The sequence below is a fragment of the Sinocyclocheilus rhinocerous genome, unplaced genomic scaffold, assembly GCF_001515625.1.
Source record: "Sinocyclocheilus rhinocerous isolate Xijiao unplaced genomic scaffold, SAMN03320098_v1.1 scaffold1717, whole genome shotgun sequence".
NCBI lineage: Eukaryota > Metazoa > Chordata > Actinopteri > Cypriniformes > Cyprinidae > Sinocyclocheilus > Sinocyclocheilus rhinocerous.
The window spans coordinates 237,494-257,711 of record NW_015660014.1 but is presented as its reverse complement, the minus strand read 5'-3'; the positions used below and the strand labels follow the sequence as shown (position 1 = coordinate 257,711).

Below are 20,218 nucleotides of genomic sequence, written 5' to 3'. Positions count from 1 at the left end.
TTTTCTGACCGATGAGCTTTGTAAAAATCGAAGCGTTTCAGAAAGGTGGGGCATAGAGGAGTGTACAGTATGTACAGTATGTGGAAAATAATGTGTTTTTTGAACCTTAAACCGCATAAACACATTTCATTACACCAAATACACAAAATAATGTTCTTTTTAGCAACATCATATGACCCCTTTAAGGGTTTGAGAGACTCCTGATTGATAGTGAAATGTTCCTCTGAAGTCAAGAATGTCATTGATCTTCATCTGGACATAAGCACTAATTCAGCCTTGTGACGTTGAGTTTTATCTGATCTTAGCCAAAATGTAAGCTGGTATTCTCTGTTTTAGAATGGAACCCATTGAATATCTCAGAACATGATTTTTTATTTTGTGGAGATCTGAATAATGATTTTGTCAGTGTATGTTTGCCTTCATTTGGAAATGCTGTAATGGAGTTTTACATCCAGCTTTCCGTGTGGTTTCGCTAATAGCATATGCTTGCATTATGTCTGTTGAAAATCAAAGGATTGAGTCCTCTTCATGTGGTATAGTTTTGCCCCTTATGCGTATCTTAGGCCTGGTAACAAATTGCACACCACACTTACATGCAGTGCAACATGTGCATGTGTGCACGTGTTTAACACATTAGAGTGTCACAGTGAAAAAATTAGCCACATCATATGTTGATCTGATTTAATGAGTGTCTTATAAAAGAGTGTCTGCGTACCAATGTTCAAGTTTGTTGAACTCTGAACTGCAAATTTGTATTGTGTAAAAATATTTGACGAATAGAGGATATAACATCACAGATTGGCCTCTTGGCTCAAAACAAAGGATACAGACTTTGAATCTGCATGATTTGGAGTGTTGCGGGAAGGTAGAGTAAGACGTAAAGCCTTAGGGTGTGGCACCATGTCCTGTTGCCCATATTCAAAAAATAATTTAGCATGTTCAAGTCCTATAATGAATGCACTTTAGTACAGGAAATTGATCTAGCCCTTGTCTTGACAGTCTAGTGTCTTGCTCTAACCAGTATGCATGTTTGTTTTGGTCATGGTGACCTTATCCTAGTGCAGGGTGATCTTTGCATGCTGTTAAAGGTAATAATTGTCACTCAGTTTTACAACCTGTAGTTTTTAAAATAAGCACACTAGGGTTTGCACTAGGTGTTCTTGTATCTCAATTGGCAGAGCACGATGCTGGCCAAGATCGTAAGAGTTTGAATGAGAGAGAGAACACATTGAATGTGTATCTTGAATGCACTGCTTTGAATGAAAGTGTATGTAAAATATGCAAATAAATTATGCAAATGTGGCCTAAATGTTCTGTTCAAGTAAAGTTTCTGGTAGGTATTGAGGTCAGTTGACTGGACAAATGTTGATATTAAATTTACGTTAGCAAATTCTGGTTTGGCTTTCCGATTTGGGTTGAGTCACTATGTTGCATGAACATTTTAGCTTTGATTGCTCATGTTATTTTATAAATCACCTCTATCCTAGGGACATCTTTGAAGCAACCACTTGTATGCCATTGGCTGAATTTTCCTCTTCAAAATGTTAAATTCTGGGTATGGCACCTCAGCTCCCAGGAATCTGTACTCAGATGTCCAACCTTATAAGGTTACATGGCAAACTATTAATTATTTTCTTCCAGCTAATTATTTAATCCAGTTGTAAAAGGCGAGACCTTTCTGAGTAGCTTTTTTTAGAAGGTTGTCATGTTTCAAAACAAGTCCCCAGTTATCTTTAACTCCCGACCGGTGACAGCTGGCAGAGGTATATTTAGAACACAGGTGGCCATGAGAGCCTTCGTGCCCTGCAGTTCCTCTCCAGTCAAGTGCAGAACCGAGGCAGAACAAAGCCAGCCCAGTCCTCAACACACTCTAACCCATCAAATACAGGTTCAGCCCCACCAACAGGAAGACACCTGCAGACCTGTTCAATGAACTAACACCTGCACTCTTTGAGTAGTGGCCATGTCATTCAAAATGTATTCCCTTTTCGAAACGAAATCCTAAAATATGAGTGAGAGTGTTAATGTGTCTGGTCATTTTGGATCTTAAACATAGTTTTAAAAAAAAGATCATATTGAAATTTTCACAAAGCAAAACTAATGACCCCAGCTGTGCTGCCAAGGCATGATCTAGAAAGTGTGTCTTGATGCTGCCAGTGTGGCATTTGCTGCCCATTGGCATTAGCAGAGCGTGCCAGGGGGGCCCTTGCGCAGAGGTTACTTGAGCACAGCTGAGTGGGCCAGAGGGGAAGTGTTCTATATCACTTCTTACCTTCAATAAACATTGCCTTCATTTAGCAGCTGAAGTTCCAGAATTCAGTTGATAGTTCCTTGAAAACTCTAGAACTTGAATTCATTAGAATCTGGAGATTTCTAGTAAATCTAAGATTCTTAGTGTTCCTCTTGTGATTAGGATAGTTTGTATTCAACATGGATAACAGCCTAGGCCACATGTAGCCACTTTCTGTTAAATCTATTTTTTTTTATGTCAATGTAGGGCCATCACTGGGGGGACAACCGGGTAAATTGTTGAGGGCTCTGTTATGACGGGGAATGTTATTAAGGTGTTCTGTGGTAAAATCTGCTTATTCAGCACAGTGGAAAGGGCACCCAAACATAAACAAATTGTCCCAGGACCTGTGAATTTTAGCGACAGACTTTGAACATAAAATGTTTTCATTTTCAGCTATATTTTAATAAGATTTTTTTTTTTTTTGGTATATTGTAGTATTTAGGCATTTAGGAGTATAGTTTTTGGCAGTGATGTTTTAATTGTTCCAAAATATTTAGTACCAGAATTTATTATTGTTATTATTATTATTATTATCATCATCATCATTCTATGATGTTAAATTTCAGAATTATTATATATATATTTTTAATTCATTACAGATTAATTACAGAATGTATATTTTTATAATCATTCTAGAATGTGTAATATGCTGCTGAAAAGCCTTTACCTTTGACAGTATTCAACAATATAGTATTTCATTCCATACTGCTTAAAGAGATTTCTGTATGGCTGTATGATTTTGTTTTCTGCTTGGTGAGAGTTCTGGCCCAGATGAGTCATGTGTTGTGTTTGTTGTTTGATCACTTGGAACACTTGCCCTTGATTATGTCATTTGCATTTAATCCTTCAATGAATTGGTCTTTTTGAAATCAAGCCAGGACTTCTGGGGGAAAAAAAACACTTTTGCTGAGTGCCTGTTGTGTAAACCTGTTTACAATCAAGCCTTGTTGATCACAGAGCCTGGTTAATCCAGGAGCTGTTGGATGAATGCTTGTACAGTTAGGTTGTTCTTTATAAGGTTCAGCTGGTCATTTTTTAAATTAATTAATTCAATTTTCTTTTTCTCCACTCCATGTTTGCTGTTTTAAATTTCTCTTAAGCTAGACGCCTGAATACTAATGGCATCTTGAAAACTAAAAAGGAACAAAAATTACCTAGCAAAATAAATAACAGAGTGCCAGCAGTCCAGATTAGTGTACATTAATAGGTCAGAGTATCTGTATTTACTCCAGAGCCAACAGAGCACCTGGAAACACACTGCACTAGTGGGCAGAGAGGCCTGTCCAGCCTTCCAGCTTTATGTAAAAGGATTTGGCTCAAGATGTGCTAAGCCCTCAACAAGAGTGGCAGGGTAACTAAAAGGGTTGCACTGGCAGTCTGTGGTGAGTCTATTTTCTTATCTGTTATGAATCCTACGTAACATGATTTTTATGGTTTAGGTGTCAGAATGATAACCTCATGTAGAAAAAAGTCACTGTCTAAATTGAGGTTTCCTGTCCACTGTTGAGCAAATGTTCTGTTGCTCATATACTGCAACAAGAAAGAAAGAAGTTAGATGAATGTAAGAAAGTACGTCATACAGGTTTAGAACAGCATGGGGGTGAGTAAATTATGACACAATTTTGAGAGAACTGTCCCTTGAAGGTCATTTTATATATTCTTTCTTGTTTCAGTCATGTTGTGAAAATATTAAAATGACAGGGCAGAATGTGGAAGTATGTGAGTTTTAAACCACTTACAGTCCAGTAAACATTTTATGGGAGTACTTTCTTGTTGCAGTGCGGGAATGATGTGTGTATTATTTCTCAACCAGCCACTAAACCATTAGACATGAGCGTACGTTGTGAAACCTATTAGGTACATTGGCCATGCTATTTTTATATTGGGATGGAGAGAGAGAGAGAGAGAGAGAGAGGTGGGGGTGGACTGGTTTCCTCCTAAGAGCATTATGAGTGCATTTGTTTGTGACATTACCAGAGTGTGCTGTCACTGTCATATGGCAAGCCAAGGCAGCCTTGACTGGTTTAGAGCAGAGACGGTTATTCTGGATCGCAACTGTTCACCCTCCACTGTTCCCAGCAGAGCCCTGGACTTAATCCCGAGCGGGACGCAGCCTGTCACAAAGGTAAAGGGGGACAACTCTCATGAGTCATGGGGGAGATCAGACACAATAGTTCCACATGATTTTCTTACACGTGTTATTGAGAAAATGGCACATTACTGAGGTTTCTTTGTGCTTTTGCTTCTTTCTCTCTCCCTTTTTTGAACTAAGTGGTGTGATTCCTTGTTTTTGATGTGTCTGTGAAGTTCAGGAAGTTTTTCTGTCTTTTTAAATGTTCTTTTAAAGTATCTAATTGTTTGAGAAGTTGGCACAGGTGAGTGCTGCTTTCTCTGCTGTCAAACTGTCTGCGGTTAATGGTATTCAATTCTAAGTTTGTGTCTTATGTGTCATTTTTAAAGAGATATTTCACCCAAAAATGAAAATTCTGTCATCATTTACTCACCCTTATGTAGTTCCAAACTTGAGTGAGTTTATTTCTTCTGTGGAACACAAAAGATGATGTTAGACATCATTGCATATTTTTGATATTCAATGAAAGTGAATGGTGACTGAGACTATCACCTTTTAGGGTTAATAAGTGATGAATTCATTTTGAGGTGAGCTGTGCCTTTAATTGGGACACCAATGAGTTTGTTTCAAATTCTGCTTCTATTGTGCTGTCTGATATATTGAGTATCATAATTTATGATTTAAGAACAAATTTGTTATTAACCAATTGATCCATTTTAATGCTAAATTAATTTAAGTTTCTCTTTTGTATTATTCACCTTTTTCTAAATAGATGCAATGTTAGGAACATATTTGTGTTATTTTAACCAATTTGTCCATTTAAATCCTAAATGCTTTGTCTATAGACGAGCGGGACGCAGCCTGTCACAAAGGTAAAGGGGGACAACTCTCATGAGTCATGGGGGAGATCAGACACAATAGTTCCACATGATTTTCTTACACGTGTTATTGAGAAAATGGCACATTACTGAGGTTTCTTTGTGCTTTTGCTTCTTTCTCTCTCCCTTTTTTGAACTAAGTGGTGTGATTCCTTGTTTTTGATGTGTCTGTGAAGTTCAGGAAGTTTTTCTGTCTTTTTAAATGTTCTTTTAAAGTATCTAATTGTTTGAGAAGTTGGCACAGGTGAGTGCTGCTTTCTCTGCTGTCAAACTGTCTGCGGTTAATGGTATTCAATTCTAAGTTTGTGTCTTATGTGTCATTTTTAAAGAGATATTTCACCCAAAAATGAAAATTCTGTCATCATTTACTCACCCTTATGTAGTTCCAAACTTGAGTGAGTTTATTTCTTCTGTGGAACACAAAAGATGATGTTAGACATCATTGCATATTTTTGATATTCAATGAAAGTGAATGGTGACTGAGACTATCACCTTTTAGGGTTAATAAGTGATGAATTCATTTTGAGGTGAGCTGTGCCTTTAATTGGGACACCAATGAGTTTGTTTCAAATTCTGCTTCTATTGTGCTGTCTGATATATTGAGTATCATCATAATTTATGATTTAAGAACAAATTTGTTATTAACCAATTGATCCATTTTAATGCTAAATTCATTTAAGTTTCTCTTTTGTATTATTCACCTTTTTCTAAATAGATGCAATGTTAGGAACATATTTGTGTTATTTTAACCAATTTGTCCATTTAAATCCTAAATGCTTTGTCTATAGACATGATGTTTATACATTTTCTTTTAAAATTTTATTAGAAGGTGCTGAAGAACTTTAAGAGGAATATTATATTATATATTATATTATATAGAAAAAATGTTTATGGATTGGTATGTGATTGTCTAAAATTTGGTAATTTTTCTTTCTTTGTTCTCTTAACAGCTTTCTCCTCCAGTTTCTTGTTCGTTAATGGAGTTCCGGCAGGGCAGCGGCGATTACTGCCACGCCCAACATCGCAACGCTTGATCACGGGTGGATATGCCCGAAATCTGCCACTGAATGTCCAGAGAAACGCTTTCTGTGCTTTTCTCTTGCTGATCTTTCTGAATGACCACTCTGCTGTGCGCCAAATGGGTTAATTGCCATCGCGGCACCTGGCATTTAGCTACCGGACACTGTTCCACCCGTCTAGATGCCCGACAGATTATCCCTATAAAGAGGAAGAGGCAGATTTGTTGGAAGAGGAAGACTTTTGTGGTTTCTAATTTCCCAGAAAGGCAGCTTTCAATTTTATATACTGACTAGTAGTGATTTATCGTAGAGGATCCTGCAAGTCCTTGACACCTTCACCGTGATAGTGAATCTGCTGTAGCACTGTTCTAGGTCAGAGTAGTGCCGTACTGTGAGTGGAGCTCTGTGGATCCTAGCCCGGAGTGGGTGTTCTGTTTTCTGTAGTGTGGAGGGACACCAGCATGACCAGGATGAACCGTCCGGCTCCTGTCGAGGTCTGCTACAAAAACATGCGCTTCCTTATCACGCACAACCCAACCAATGCATCATTAAGCAGCTTCAGTGAGGTGAGATACCATTCAGACATATGATCATTTTAAGACATGAAAGATCACATACTTCCTCCTCTGAAAAAGTTCAAACCTACTCTGATGTGACAAATGCTGCACATCAATGGACCACAACCAAGAACAAACTTAAAACATTTGTTCAAAGTCCTAAAATAAATACTAAATGTACTCTGTTTTGTCCCTCAAAACTTGTGCAATCTTGTTTCCTCAGGATCTGAAGAAGTATGGGGCAACAACAGTGGTGCGTGTGTGTGAAATCACCTATGATAAGACACCGCTGGAAAAGGATGGAATTACTGTCATGGTGAGATATATTTCTTTGTCATATTGTAATTAAGTGTCATCTGTAAAGTTTTTTTTTTTTGGAGAAAAAAAAAAAGACTCCCATGCAGTCCTTTCATTTTTCGGTTTGAAAACTCAGGCAAAGGTATTGTTAAAAATAATTTGTTATTAAATATAAATAGCATTTTTAGATTCAGTTAGGACATTATTATTTGTAGTCTTATTATTTAGTTATCATTTTGTCAAAGCAAAAATAAAACAATAATTAAAAGCAATAATCAGGTTAACATATCAGTTAACGGACACTTACATTAAAGCAATATCCATCAGTTGATCTCTAAAGTCTATTGGGTTAGTTATATGTTACAGACTGACATTTAAAAAATAATTTAAAAAAACTGAAAAAGCAATTTTCTCAGTGTAATAATAACTCTTATACAGTGACCTATAGTTAGTATCTTGGCTTTTCTGCCTTTTTTCTGTCTTTATATGCATTTGACCTTCTGTTCTGTAGAGGTACATGCAATATATGCGTATCTGATGCGCACACACTCACTCTGTCACCTAAATGTAATAATCCTGGACAATTTCATGGCAGTGTCACTCCATACCACCCTTCCTTTAATTAACACTCCTGCTATACTGCAGTGATGCTGCTGTAATTAGTGGTACTTGTGGTACCACATTAGTGGTATGAAGGTGATTGTCTCCCTCTGATATCATGTAAAGCCTCTGTCTGGATTTATATGTAGGATGAGGATCATCCTGTTTAGCACAGACCACAGCCCCTCAGTGCTCATCTAGTCCTGGAACACACATGCTGTTTGAATTGGCCTCCCAGTCATGTCATATGATGTGAACTGAAGTGAGATGAGGCTGCTTTTTGTCTGGTGCTCCGAAGGGAACTCCACATTTGAGGATACAATCCTATAACATTCTGCCAAACATCAGATCTTTCTCTGCCTTCACCTTTTTTTTTTTTAACTACTTGAATCCAACATCCACATGTGTTTTCAGTTTGACTTGTCAACATTTCCCTGTTACCATGGCAGCCTGAGGGGAGCTTGATCTCTCTCCCTCTGCGCTTTTTATCAAGTCCTATACACCCTTGTGCCCTTTCACTCTGTTGAACTTCTCATTAAATGAGAAGAAATATACATGACACTATATATTTAACACTATGTATTCAAGAATTCTAGAAATGTAGCTATCTAAGCTTCTTAGATTAACCTGAGGTCACTGTGAATTTATTCAGCATGCTGGTGCATCTCAGGCTTTACTTTTAAAAACTCTGCGAGGTGCATGAGAAGTTATGTAAAACTATTTCCTCCTCTGTGCCATCAAGAGAACAGTCAGTTTCCGCAAGAGAGAAACACTATTGACTATGGAGTCTGTTTGAAACATCACTGCTGTGTTTATGCTCAGCTGGACAAGATGTAATGCTTCAGTCCATGGCTCTCCATCAAAAAAACACGGAGCTTGTTAAAAAAACATGACTTCATTCATCTAGACAGGATTTAGTGCCTTTGTTTAGTTTGTGAATAACTTCCATAGCTGTTCCTCAACAATATTTTAGAAGATCAATTTGAGTAGTGTACTTGGTTACTTAAAACTAAAGTGTGTATTTTCTGTATCAGTAGCGTCACAAAACATTATTGCAAAAATAATGACTATTTTCAAACAGGTTTTACAGAATACTGCCCTGTTTGTTATTGGTTGGAACAAAACAGTCTTGCCCCAAACTCACACTATTGGTTGAGCCAGTGTTGCTGTTGTCAGGCTAGTCAGGATACTTAAACAAACAGAGAAATGTTTTGATAGTTCCATAGAGCCATAGAGTGTATACTGTTCTGGGAAATAAACTTACAAATGGCTTACTAATGCTGTCAGGTGAAGGGAAAAAAAACAGTAATTACACATTTTGGAAATAATTAAGTTTAAATCAAGTCCAGTCTGTATTGATGCATTTTTGCTCAGCTATTTTCAGATTCAGAGAAAGCATTTACACTACCATTCAAAAGTTTGAGGTCAGAAGATTTTTATTAATACTTTTATTGAGGAAGGATATATTAAATTGATCAAAAGTGATAGTAAAGACATTTATGTTATAAAATATTTCCATTCTTAATAAAGGCTATTCGTCTTCAAAGAATCCTGAAAAAAGAAATGTTTCTTGAGCACCAAATCAGAAGAGATATTAATGATCTCTGAAGGATCATGTGCCACTGAAGACTGGAGTAATAATTCAGCTTTGCCATCCCAGGAATACATTTCATAAGAAACTTTTTTCAAATACTTAAAAAAAATCATACTTGCTCCAAACTTTTGAAACTTTAATCATTTTGCCTATGAAGTATAGTTTTGCAGTATAGTTGTCATTGCATTTTCAGCTTGTGTAGAAAAAAGGTTTTTAGTGTACTTTAGCTTTAAAAGTGAAATATCTAATTGCTGCACCATTACCAGTGCTGCAAACCAGAATTGCAAAATTTCTTCCATTGTTCAGACTAACATCCTGCCGCACATTCTCACGATGATACAGAAGTTGATATGTCACATTGTTTGAACGGTATTTTGAATGCCACAGTACTACCTCAGAATGGCTTACTTAGTTTTCTCTGCATGTTGACTTTATTTGCTGTATGCTTTCTCTCTTTCTGTTTACCGACTGTGTGGGTGTGTGTGTCCTTTTTTTTTATTTAGCTGCAAACCAGAATTGCAAAATTTCTTCCATTGTTCAGACTAACATCCTGCCGCACATTCTCACGATGATACAGAAGTTGATATGTCACATTGTTTGAACGGTATTTTGAATGCCACAGTACTACCTCAGAATGGCTTACTTAGTTTTCTCTACATGTTGACTTTATTTGCTGTATGCTTTCTCTCTTTCTGTTTACCGACTGTGTGGGTGTGTGTGTCCTTTTTTTTTAATTTTTTTTTTTATATAAACTGATCACTTCTGCTCTTCATAAGAGGAGATGAGGCAATAGGTTTGCAAGGGGTTCAAAACTTGGAACAGGATTTCCTCTCCAATTCAAGCAACTGCAGATGGATTTAAATGGTCATTCGCCCCATTTTTACACCGTTGGATCCCATTTGTCTTGTAGAACAAGCATAAGACGGTAAAAACTCTAGATACACTGTTTAAAACAAACCAAAAAATATAAATCGTACTGACATAACCATTTAAATTATTTTATAGTTCATGAAAGATCACAAAATGTTTCTTTTTGATGAGAAAACAGATAAGTGAGTGGATTTGTTAACATTTTATGTGCCTTATGTCAGTATTTCGTTTTCCAAATTCTAGTTTTAAAAACAAGAACCCCTTTAAAGGAAGCAATGAAACTGATGTGTTGGTTGACAGCAAACAGGTGCCTCAAACCTCTCCTGCTCTCTTGTAAGCAGAAGCTCGAGTTGCTGGAGGAATAGCAGGTATGCGTTTCGAGAAAATGCCAGGGCATCTTTCACAATTAGGCCCCACGCTGCTGGTTCTGGAGTCGGTGTGCCCTGGCAAGAGTACCAGAGCACTTCCATCTTGGAATGGACTCCTGGAATTAATAGCCTACTGTTGACATACCAGACAAGAAGGGGCCTATTAACCTCTTAGTGGATTAAAAAGTTATTTTTAAACCAGGAGATTCTCATAGACGGTCCTCGTAGAAAATGGTCTCCTTAGCTCACTCCCTATAAATGTCTCCTTTTCTGAGAAAGCAGCAATGCAAAACACCATGCTTTGTTTGTCAGTGTATTTTGACCCAGCACATTTGTTTTAAAAAAAAAATCATTCAGATTCAGTCTTCCATGAAAAGCTCCCTGTAAAGATAAAAGTGTTTAATATCTGCATGCGAGTCAGATTGTGCCTAGACGTTTGACGCCTAGTGTTTGTTCTGATCTGCTGAAGCATTTATCAAAACCCTCAATGTTTCTCTGAAGCGTGTAGAGCATATGATGATCCAACCACAGATCAAGTTCTAAAATTTTAAAGAACATGAGAAGTTTACCATTTAAAATGTAAGTTCATCCATCATTTACTCACACTCATGTTGCTTCAAACCTGTATGACTTTTTTTCTCAGTGGAGCAGAGATAGTTTGAAGATTGTCTTGTTTTTTTTGTTTTTTTGGCCAGTACAATTAAAGTGTGTTGGGTCACATGTTGTTTTAAACCCATTGACCTTGTTGTATGGTCAAAAACTATTGAAACATTCTCAAAATGTCATCTTTTGTGTTCCACAGAAGAAAGTCACACAGGTTTGAAAAAACATGAAAATTGTCTTATTTTTGTGTGAACTATCCCTTTTAAGTACCTAATGACTTTGATGAAACAGCTTATTGAATAAAATTGTGAACATTCCCTGTTTGCTCTTACATAATTCAACATTTCTGATGATTCAGCTCTTGCACATGGTGTTAAATCGAGCTGTTCGTGACAGATCCGATTGAACTGGTGGAGTGGACTGGACTAGTGAACGTGCAATGTTTGCGGTTGCAGAACTTGTGAAAATCACACTGGAATCATTAGAGGGATTTGCAGATTACTGTGAATCTGAGATGACCCATAAAGCTGAAGCTTTATAGAGCACCATCTGCTGGTGGTGACTGGAGTCATTTGTTACCCCTTAACTTGTTCCCTTTTATCTTATCTGCTAGTATTTGGTGTCTCTCAATATGAGTGTTTCCCTTTCAATTCGAAATATAATAACATACAGACATAGTAATCCATAGTGATAATAAATGTCAACTCATTCTTCTGTTTGTCTCCCTCAGGATTGGCCTTTCGATGACGGCGCACCTCCTCCTACCAAGATCGTGGATGACTGGCTGAGTCTGCTGAAGAATAAGTTCTGTGAAGATCCAGGCTGCTGTGTGGCTGTGCATTGTGTGGCCGGACTGGGCCGGTGAGTGCCAAGCTATTCTGTTATCACAGAAGTGCTGCTAACGCCAAAGCTATAGCCGTCTGTGTGATATGTTAAGAAATTAGCTCAACTTTATCTAACCAGTATGCCAAGCCAGTGCTGTGCCCGCACTGAATTGCTGTTTTTTTCCACAGTGGAATGATCTGGCAACTCAAAAGAACTCTATTTTGGTTGAGGATGTGACACTTAATGACTGTTTTTGCTAAAATATCGTCCCTTTTTTCTATTACACTCACCTAAGTAAATGTAAGTGATGATTATGATTGGAAATTGGGTGAAATATCAGCCTAGTAAGTATAATTATACTAGTATAATTGTATAATTATCCAATTATATTTACAAAAATTACAAGGATTGGGAGATATCTAGAAATATGTGAACAATAGCCATTCAAATCAGTGTTGTTTATGTTGACTAAAATGAAACTATTAAATCATTTTCATAATTGAATGACTTGAAATTTTAATTGAAAATAAATCTGAAATAAAGTATAAATGTTACATGAAAGAAAAAGTTAAAACAAACTAAAATTAACATGCAAACTGAAAAAAATATAAAAAATTATCTAATTCTAAATATTCATAGTATATAAATAATACTGAAATAGAATTGTTTCAAATGATAATCTGCTTTGCTTTCTACAGTATTCTGCAGACGCAGATTCCATGTAGTCCTAGTAATTTCCCAGCCTGCTGCTGTGGCTGTTCAGAAATTGTAGACGTGCAAATGCACATCTGAATTTGATGGGTCAGGCTTTATGTGGCTCGATTCGCTCTCTTACAAAAATTCTCAAACATATCAACAGCCTTTCCCAGGATCTGTTGCTCTTTTTCCCTCAGAATGCAATCAAGGGCTGTGTGTGTAATATCTCTGGCAGAGCTTTAAGCTGGCTTGTGGTAGTGTAGTGTTTGAGTTCTGCTGTTTACATTTGGTTTCTCATCACTATTTTTTTTTTTTGCTTTACCCCAAATACCCCTCAGCGACAGGCTTCTCAGTCTTGGCCCGTGTCCTCTGCAGGTCAAACCCATTCTCCCTGCCTGACCGCTGTGTGCCAAAACCAACCATCCAAACGGACACACAATATTAATCCAAGTTTATTATTCAAAGCACAAAGGTTGACATCTGAAGACGAAATAGAAAGCAAATAATAAGCAGCTATCTTAATTGCTCCTTCATATCTCTTTTCAGTGAGGGATCCTGGTGTAGTCACGGTGTTGCCCTCTTATCCAGCCAGCTGTCAAAACACACAGACCTTAATTAAGCTGTGGCGCTTGAATTGTTGAGCCAGACGCTCAAATGTGGTGGTTTTGCAGGAGTGGTAAGCTAATGACAGTCTGGTTTAACCTGCCTGCCCTCCTCCCACACTGACCCCTGACCGCTTCTACCGACAAGTTAAGCACCAGCCTCTCTGACGTAGATTGCAGCTCCTGTGGGAGCCCTCAGCAGTTTTTGTCAGAGCCAATGTTTGCTTTAGCAGGATGAGTTTGTGTTGTTACGCATTGGAAAGGGGCACACTCAGGAGACTTCAAAGCTGTCAGGACCCTGAGCGCAAACGGTAAAAATAGGGTCTCTGACAGGGAATGACACACTTTTCAAATAAAAATGTATTGTATTTTAGTAAATCTGGGATTAGCACTTAATGACGTTTAGGCCCTCCCCCCACCCTCGAAAAAAAAAAAATTATGATCTAACTGCTCTGTAAACAATTAGAATGATTGCTTAAAATGCATTGCCATTCAAATTAAATGTCATTAAAAGGATAGTTCATCCAAAAATTTAAATTCTGTCATTATTTACTCACCCTTATGTCATTCCAAACCCATATGACTTGCTTTCCTTTGCAGAACATAGAAAAATTATATTTTGAAGAATGTTGGTAACCAAAAAGTTTTGGTTCCCATTGGCTACCATTGTATGGACAAAAAATACAGTGAAAGTCAAAGGGGAATCAAAACTGTTTGGTTACCAACGTTCTTCAAAATACCTTCTTTCTTGTACCACCGAAAAAAGAATAAAAGTTTGAAACAACATAAGCTTGAGTATATTATGATAGAGGTTTCATTTTTGGGTGGGCTATCTTTTTAAGATATAAAAATGGTCATCTACTCACCCTCATGTCATTCTAAACCTGTGTGACTTTTTCATGGAACACAAAATGAGAAATGTTGAAGAATATTGTTTTTTTCCCCAACTCTTCTTTTTTTGAAAAATGAATTGGTATTTGGGCTGCCAGGGTCTATATCAAGTCTTGAAGCCATACAGTAGCTTTTTTGATTAATAGACTGTAATGTAAGTTGTAGAATAATGAATCTTGCCACTCAGAAAAATTTAATATACTGTAACTGCACACCTGTTCAACGTTCTTCAAAATACCTTCTTTCTTGTACCACCGAAAAAAGAATAAAAGTTTGAAACAACATAAGCTTGAGTATATTATGATAGAGGTTTCATTTTTGGGTGGGCTATCTTTTTAAGATATAAAAATGGTCATCTACTCACCCTCATGTCATTCTAAACCTGTGTGACTTTTTCATGGAACACAAAATGAGAAATGTTGAAGAATATTGTTTTTTTCCCCAACTCTTCTTTTTTTGAAAAATGAATTGGTATTTGGGCTGCCAGGGTCTATATCAAGTCTTGAAGCCATACAGTAGCTTTTTTGATGAATAGACTGTAATGTAAGTTGTAGAATAATGAATCTTGCCACTCAGAAAAATGTAATATACTGTAACTGCACACCTGTTCTTTCATGCATTAGGTGGTATCCTATCCTTGCTGAGAAGGGCTGAATGGGTCACTTTTCCTGGAAAACATATTGTTTCTATGGGCTGTACACACACAAAAGCTGTTTCCTGGCATTAAACACTGTGCATGTATGTATATGTTGCAGGGCTCCAGTGCTGGTGGCTCTGGCACTTATAGAGAGTGGAATGAAATATGAGGACGCCATTCAGTTGATTAGACAGTAAGTATACATTACAGCTAACAATACATTACCAACACCTTGCAGCAGAGTGGTACAACAGCGATACAACCCAGTCAATACAGTGAGCGATACAGTAAATGATGCAACAGTGATATTGTGCATCATTAATGCCTCACGGCTAATTCTACGGCAAACAAAATATAGCAAATTATGAAGTCAAAAAATGATGACATTATGACATACAACAGTAGCAGACAACACAGCGCTAATGCATTACAGAAAACAATCAATAAAATATAACTGCAGTGGTTATATTAACTAAAATACTGCTTAAAATAAAGATTAATGTACATACATGCATATATTATCATACATTTAATTTAAGCCATTAAAAAATTGTGTATATTACTGAAAAATTTTAATATATATTTTCTATATTAATTTGTGTATATATTAAGATATTAATATTTAAAAGTGTATATTAGTATATTAATATATAATTTTGATATAGCTCCTAATGTATATACATGTGTGTATATATATGCATGTATACATTTAACAAACATTTAACATCCTATTAAGTCAAAATATTTTGTATATTGCTAAATATATTTTATATATACTTACATATACTTTTATGTTTTATATATACAAGCTTGTAGGTGTGTTTAATATATACATTTTTTCATTGTTATAAACAAATTAATGATTTAGGGTTTAACATATATCTTAATTGTCTATGTGCGTTTAATATCGTTATTATTACTATTATTATAAACAGAAAAAAACATTGATTAAAAAAAATGAATATAACTAATGGGTATTTGGTGTTCATTTTTTTCCCCCCCACAGGAAACGTCGGGGCGCAATCAACAGCAAGCAGCTGACGTACCTGGAGAAGTACCGCCCCAAACAGAGACTGCGTTTCAAAGAACCACACAACCACAAAAGCAAGTGCTGCCTCATGTGATCCAGTCTCACCAGCCTGCCACTGAAGGAACCAGTCACTCATGGACTAAACCGGACTAGAATTACCAATCTAGTGCATTTGAACATTTCAGGAAGGGAATTCAACCCCCTTTTAGTGTATATGTCAGACCCCTGCACACAGGGTCTTCACCAGCTCAGGGCTGTGAAAGACGATCCTCTTGAATTTTGTCTTTACACACAACATCCCCACCGCCCCGCCCCATCCTTATCCTCATCCTCAGCTACCACCCATCACACTGTACCAGCAGCACGCAATCCAAAGATGATCATGGCCACCGGCCACCTGCTCATAGAACAGAATCACTGTTGTTATGCTCACGCTTACGTATGAAACTGCTTGACTACCCTGTTCTTTCTCGCTCTTGAAATTTAGAAGTTTCTGAATGCATGTCGCTGTACTTATTTGAAGATGTGAGTGAGTGGTTTAACCTAGCCCTTTTTTTTCTACTTTGAATCATGAAATCTACTCTGGGATTCAAGTTTGTTGCACCACTGACTGCTTTTTATTAGAACTGTGGGTCTCTGGATGGATAACATAGCACACTGACATGATTTCCAGGTTTTTGGATGTTTTAGCTGCTTTGAAATCACGTTGAAGCTCATAAAAAAGAAATCCAGCTAATCTGATACCTTGTTGTACCACAGAATTGCAGCAATGAACTGAGAGAAATCCATGAGTGAGCACACTTGTAGATCAGTAGTTCTGTTTTAATTTAACACAGCAGCCACAAGAGGGAGACCTCACTATGTACTTCACATGAAAAATCGTTTGCTGCATACAAGTACAGCATTTTTGAATTGCCAGTTTTATTTATTTTTTGCTGTTTACACTCAGTGCTCATGCCAGGCTGTTTAGTTGTATTGTGGACACTTACTGTGGAATTACAAAATGAACTTTTCAAAGTGAGGCTTAAAATATTTAGTCTTGTCCATATAGTAGGAAATTAAATCTGGAATCACAGGAATCAATCTGCCTAACTAGTGGTGATATAGACACCAGTGAAGAAGAAGAAAAAAAAAGGGGTAATAAATCTGTGTCAGGTACTGAAATGATCTTGCATCATTAATCTGTTAATATGAAATACATAAGACCTTGGATCTGGGATAATGACATCTCTCTGCCTTTGAAATCAAAATCAACAGCTAGTGAAGCAAATATTAAGGAAATATCTAATAAAAGAGTATCTTTGTTTAATTGTGACTGTGAGAAGAATAAGCAAATGAATTAAGGTTATGTTTTGTTTACATTTGCCATGAACGGACATATTTAAAACTGAGCTTACTCCAATTTAGAGCTGAACTTTAAGACAGGAGGTCAGGTGTTTATCAAATTTGCGTTTCTGCACATTTGAACACTTAGTCCATATGGCTCCCATTTTTTTTTTTAAGTGTGTGAATAAAGCAGCTCAATGTTGCACACATATATAAGGGCTTCTCTGTCTCACATGTTAAGTCACTTTTGTTACTGTCTCCACCATCTGTTGAGTGTCTGCATTTGCAAATATGTAATCTTTTGACGAGTTGTGGCCTCAATAAATTTAATAGTTCATCTTGAAATGTCTCTGGAAACCAATGTGATCTGCAAAATAATACTGAAATGATCTTGCATCATTAATCTGTTAATATGAAATACATAAGACCTTGGATCTGGGATAATGACATCTCTCTGCCTTTGAAATCAAAATCAACAGCTAGTGAAGCAAATATTAAGGAAATATCTAATAAAAGAGTATCTTTGTTTAATTGTGACTGTGAGAAGAATAAGCAAATGAATTAAGGTTATGTTTTGTTTACATTTGCCATGAACGGACATATTTAAAACTGAGCTTACTCCAATTTAGAGCTGAACTTTAAGACAGGAGGTCAGGTGTTTATCAAATTTGCGTTTCTGCACATTTGAACACTTAATAGTCCATATGGCTCCCATTTTTTTTTTTAAGTGTGTGAATAAAGCAGCTCAATGTTGCACACATAAATAAGGGCTTCTCTGTCTCACATGTTAAGTCACTTTTGTTACTGTCTCCACCATCTGTTGAGTGTCTGCATTTGCAAATATGTAATCTTTTGACGAGTTGTGGCCTCAATAAATTTAATAGTTCATCTTGAAATGTCTCTGGAAACCAATGTGATCTGCAAAATAATGTAACAAATGTAACATTTTCATGAATATATTTAGATATCATCACTAGTGCTGCTTTTGTGATAAAGGATGGTGCAAGACTCAGGTTTATCCTGACCACATTCATTTGTGATCCTGAAGATGATGACATCATCCATGAGAATGTCCACCATGTGACTTTTTTTTTTAAAAATCAAGTTTTTTCCACTTGTCTTTTTCTTGTCCCTGATTTTGAATAAAACAACAGAGCTAAAGTCATTACCCTTGACACTGAAAGATATAGTAGTGTGAGTATTTAAAAATCATGGGCGCCATCAGAGATGATCTGATCTGTAACATTACACTCTTACACCATAGTAAGGTTCATTGACCCACTGGTTTCCTGATCATATCTAAAGTGGCCTGTTTGATATCAACATATTATTGATATTACGTGTTTTATTAAAAAGTGATACATAATTAATGATCTATTGTTCCCTGTTCATATCTACAGTGATTGGCATTATTGTATTATTGATCATTTTAATACCAAACAAGAAAAGTTAATAATTTATGTACATATTGCTCTTTTATGAAATTGGAACAGATGTCAAATCTGAAATCTGGATTAATTAAAAATGAATAAAAACAGATTGCTCAATATCACAGTATCATCTCATTGGTGGTCATTCTGGTATTGCTCACAAGCATGTACCGGCTGTTGAGTTGTTGTTATTGATGTACAATGTATTTTATTCCTGTTTCTATGATAACATGTAATCACAAAATCTATCAAAGAATGATTATAGCAAAGAAGGAAAAAAATATTATTTTGAGGTATAATGGGTGTATACAGTAATCCTTGCGTCTGTTTAGATTTTAATTAAATCTAATGGTAGTTATAGCACATTGTTTCAAGTACACTTTCCCATTTAGCGCCATGTGTTTTATTAATGGCAACCGGTTTTCAAGTTCTTTTAGACAAAAACTGACCTTAAATAGTGTCATCACCATGCTTGAAGGTAGGCCTAATGAAAAGGCCTTAATGTCTTCTAACTGCAAGTATGAAGAGATGGCCACTCGCATGAACATATACATATTCTATGAAGTGATGGTTTTTTGTTGTCTCCTCTGAAAGTTTTCTCTAGGAAGATAAAATTCTAAGTTTTGTAAATGTATGCATTTTTAAATTTTATAATGCCATGTCTAAACAATAAAATTTGAAAACTTCTAAATTTGGAAAATATGCACAGATTTGACGTTGAAACAAACAAGCAGGGGAAAATAACTGCAGAAATATTTGTTGGGAAATATTATGTCCATTGCAAAAATAGGGAAGTAAATAAATAACAAAATCATAATAGCTACACTACACTGTAAAAAGTAAAAAAAAATAATAATAAATTGGCAGTTTAGTTGTTTCAAGGAATTTTTTGAAAAAGTTGACAACTTGCAGTCTCTGAATTTGTTCATTCAACTTAACATTTTAAGTTTTCACTGTCTCAACTAGTTTGTAAGTTGAATGAAATAGAGTATTTGCTCCCTAAACTTAAAAAAAATGTGCTGAATCAATTCAATAACAATATCACGTTCTTAACATCACTTATCGTGAGAACTCGTGAAGACCGTTGCAGACAGAAGACGTTCGTCAGCCGTCTTGGTGAGCTTCTCCACAAAGTTTGGACAGTTTCTCAGTCTACAAATTTGGTAAGTACATATTTGTATTTATTGGTTTAATATGTGTAAAATTACGTATGTTGTCTATAGTTTAATGCGTCGTATTTTCTAGTTATATCGCAGGGACGTGCACAGACATTTTGAGGGGCAGGGGCTCAAGTGGAAAAAAGGGCACTTCTCATTTATTTTAATTTTTTTCGTAACAAAACGTTAAATATATTAGGGGTGTGCGATATTGACAAAAAATATATCTCGATATTTTTGGGGATTTTATCAATAACGATAATTAGACAATATTTTGCTGAGTGTGTTATCGTGCTTATATCTGATAAGGATAAGGTTGATAAGGACTACCGTGGACAGCTGACTCCTAAAGTTTTTGATATTCTTCATATTCTGTGTGGTGATCAGTTCACAGCAGTGATAAAAATTAATCTTTTCCAATAAGTTTAAATTGATTATTACCTTTTATGGGCATTTTTACCTTTATAAAGCCAT

At 36.2% G+C, this 20,218-nt stretch overlaps 1 protein-coding gene across 6 annotated transcripts in view; it reads left to right on the top strand.

The window, feature by feature from the left end:
- Window positions 1-16,955, top strand: part of LOC107724783 (protein tyrosine phosphatase type IVA 3-like) — a 35,335-nt gene extending 18,380 nt beyond the window's left edge. Inside the window, exons 1-7 of one of the 6 annotated variants that reach the window (XM_016533811.1) lie at window positions 3,524-3,675; window positions 4,376-4,418; window positions 6,193-6,827; window positions 7,042-7,134; window positions 11,881-12,011; window positions 14,920-14,994; window positions 15,808-16,955. In XM_016533811.1, the coding sequence (XP_016389297.1) occupies window positions 6,723-6,827; window positions 7,042-7,134; window positions 11,881-12,011; window positions 14,920-14,994; window positions 15,808-15,925 (522 nt within the window). In that variant the 5' untranslated portion in view covers window positions 3,524-3,675; window positions 4,376-4,418; window positions 6,193-6,722 and the 3' untranslated portion in view covers window positions 15,926-16,955. Of the gene's footprint in view, window positions 1-3,523; window positions 3,676-4,270; window positions 4,419-5,210; window positions 5,237-5,298; window positions 5,487-6,192; window positions 6,828-7,041; window positions 7,135-11,880; window positions 12,012-14,919; window positions 14,995-15,807 lie in introns of those variants that run through there. The other 5 variants (XM_016533809.1, XM_016533810.1, XM_016533814.1 and 2 more) reach the window with 5 other exon arrangements.
- Window positions 16,956-20,218: the final 3,263 nt, after the last annotated feature.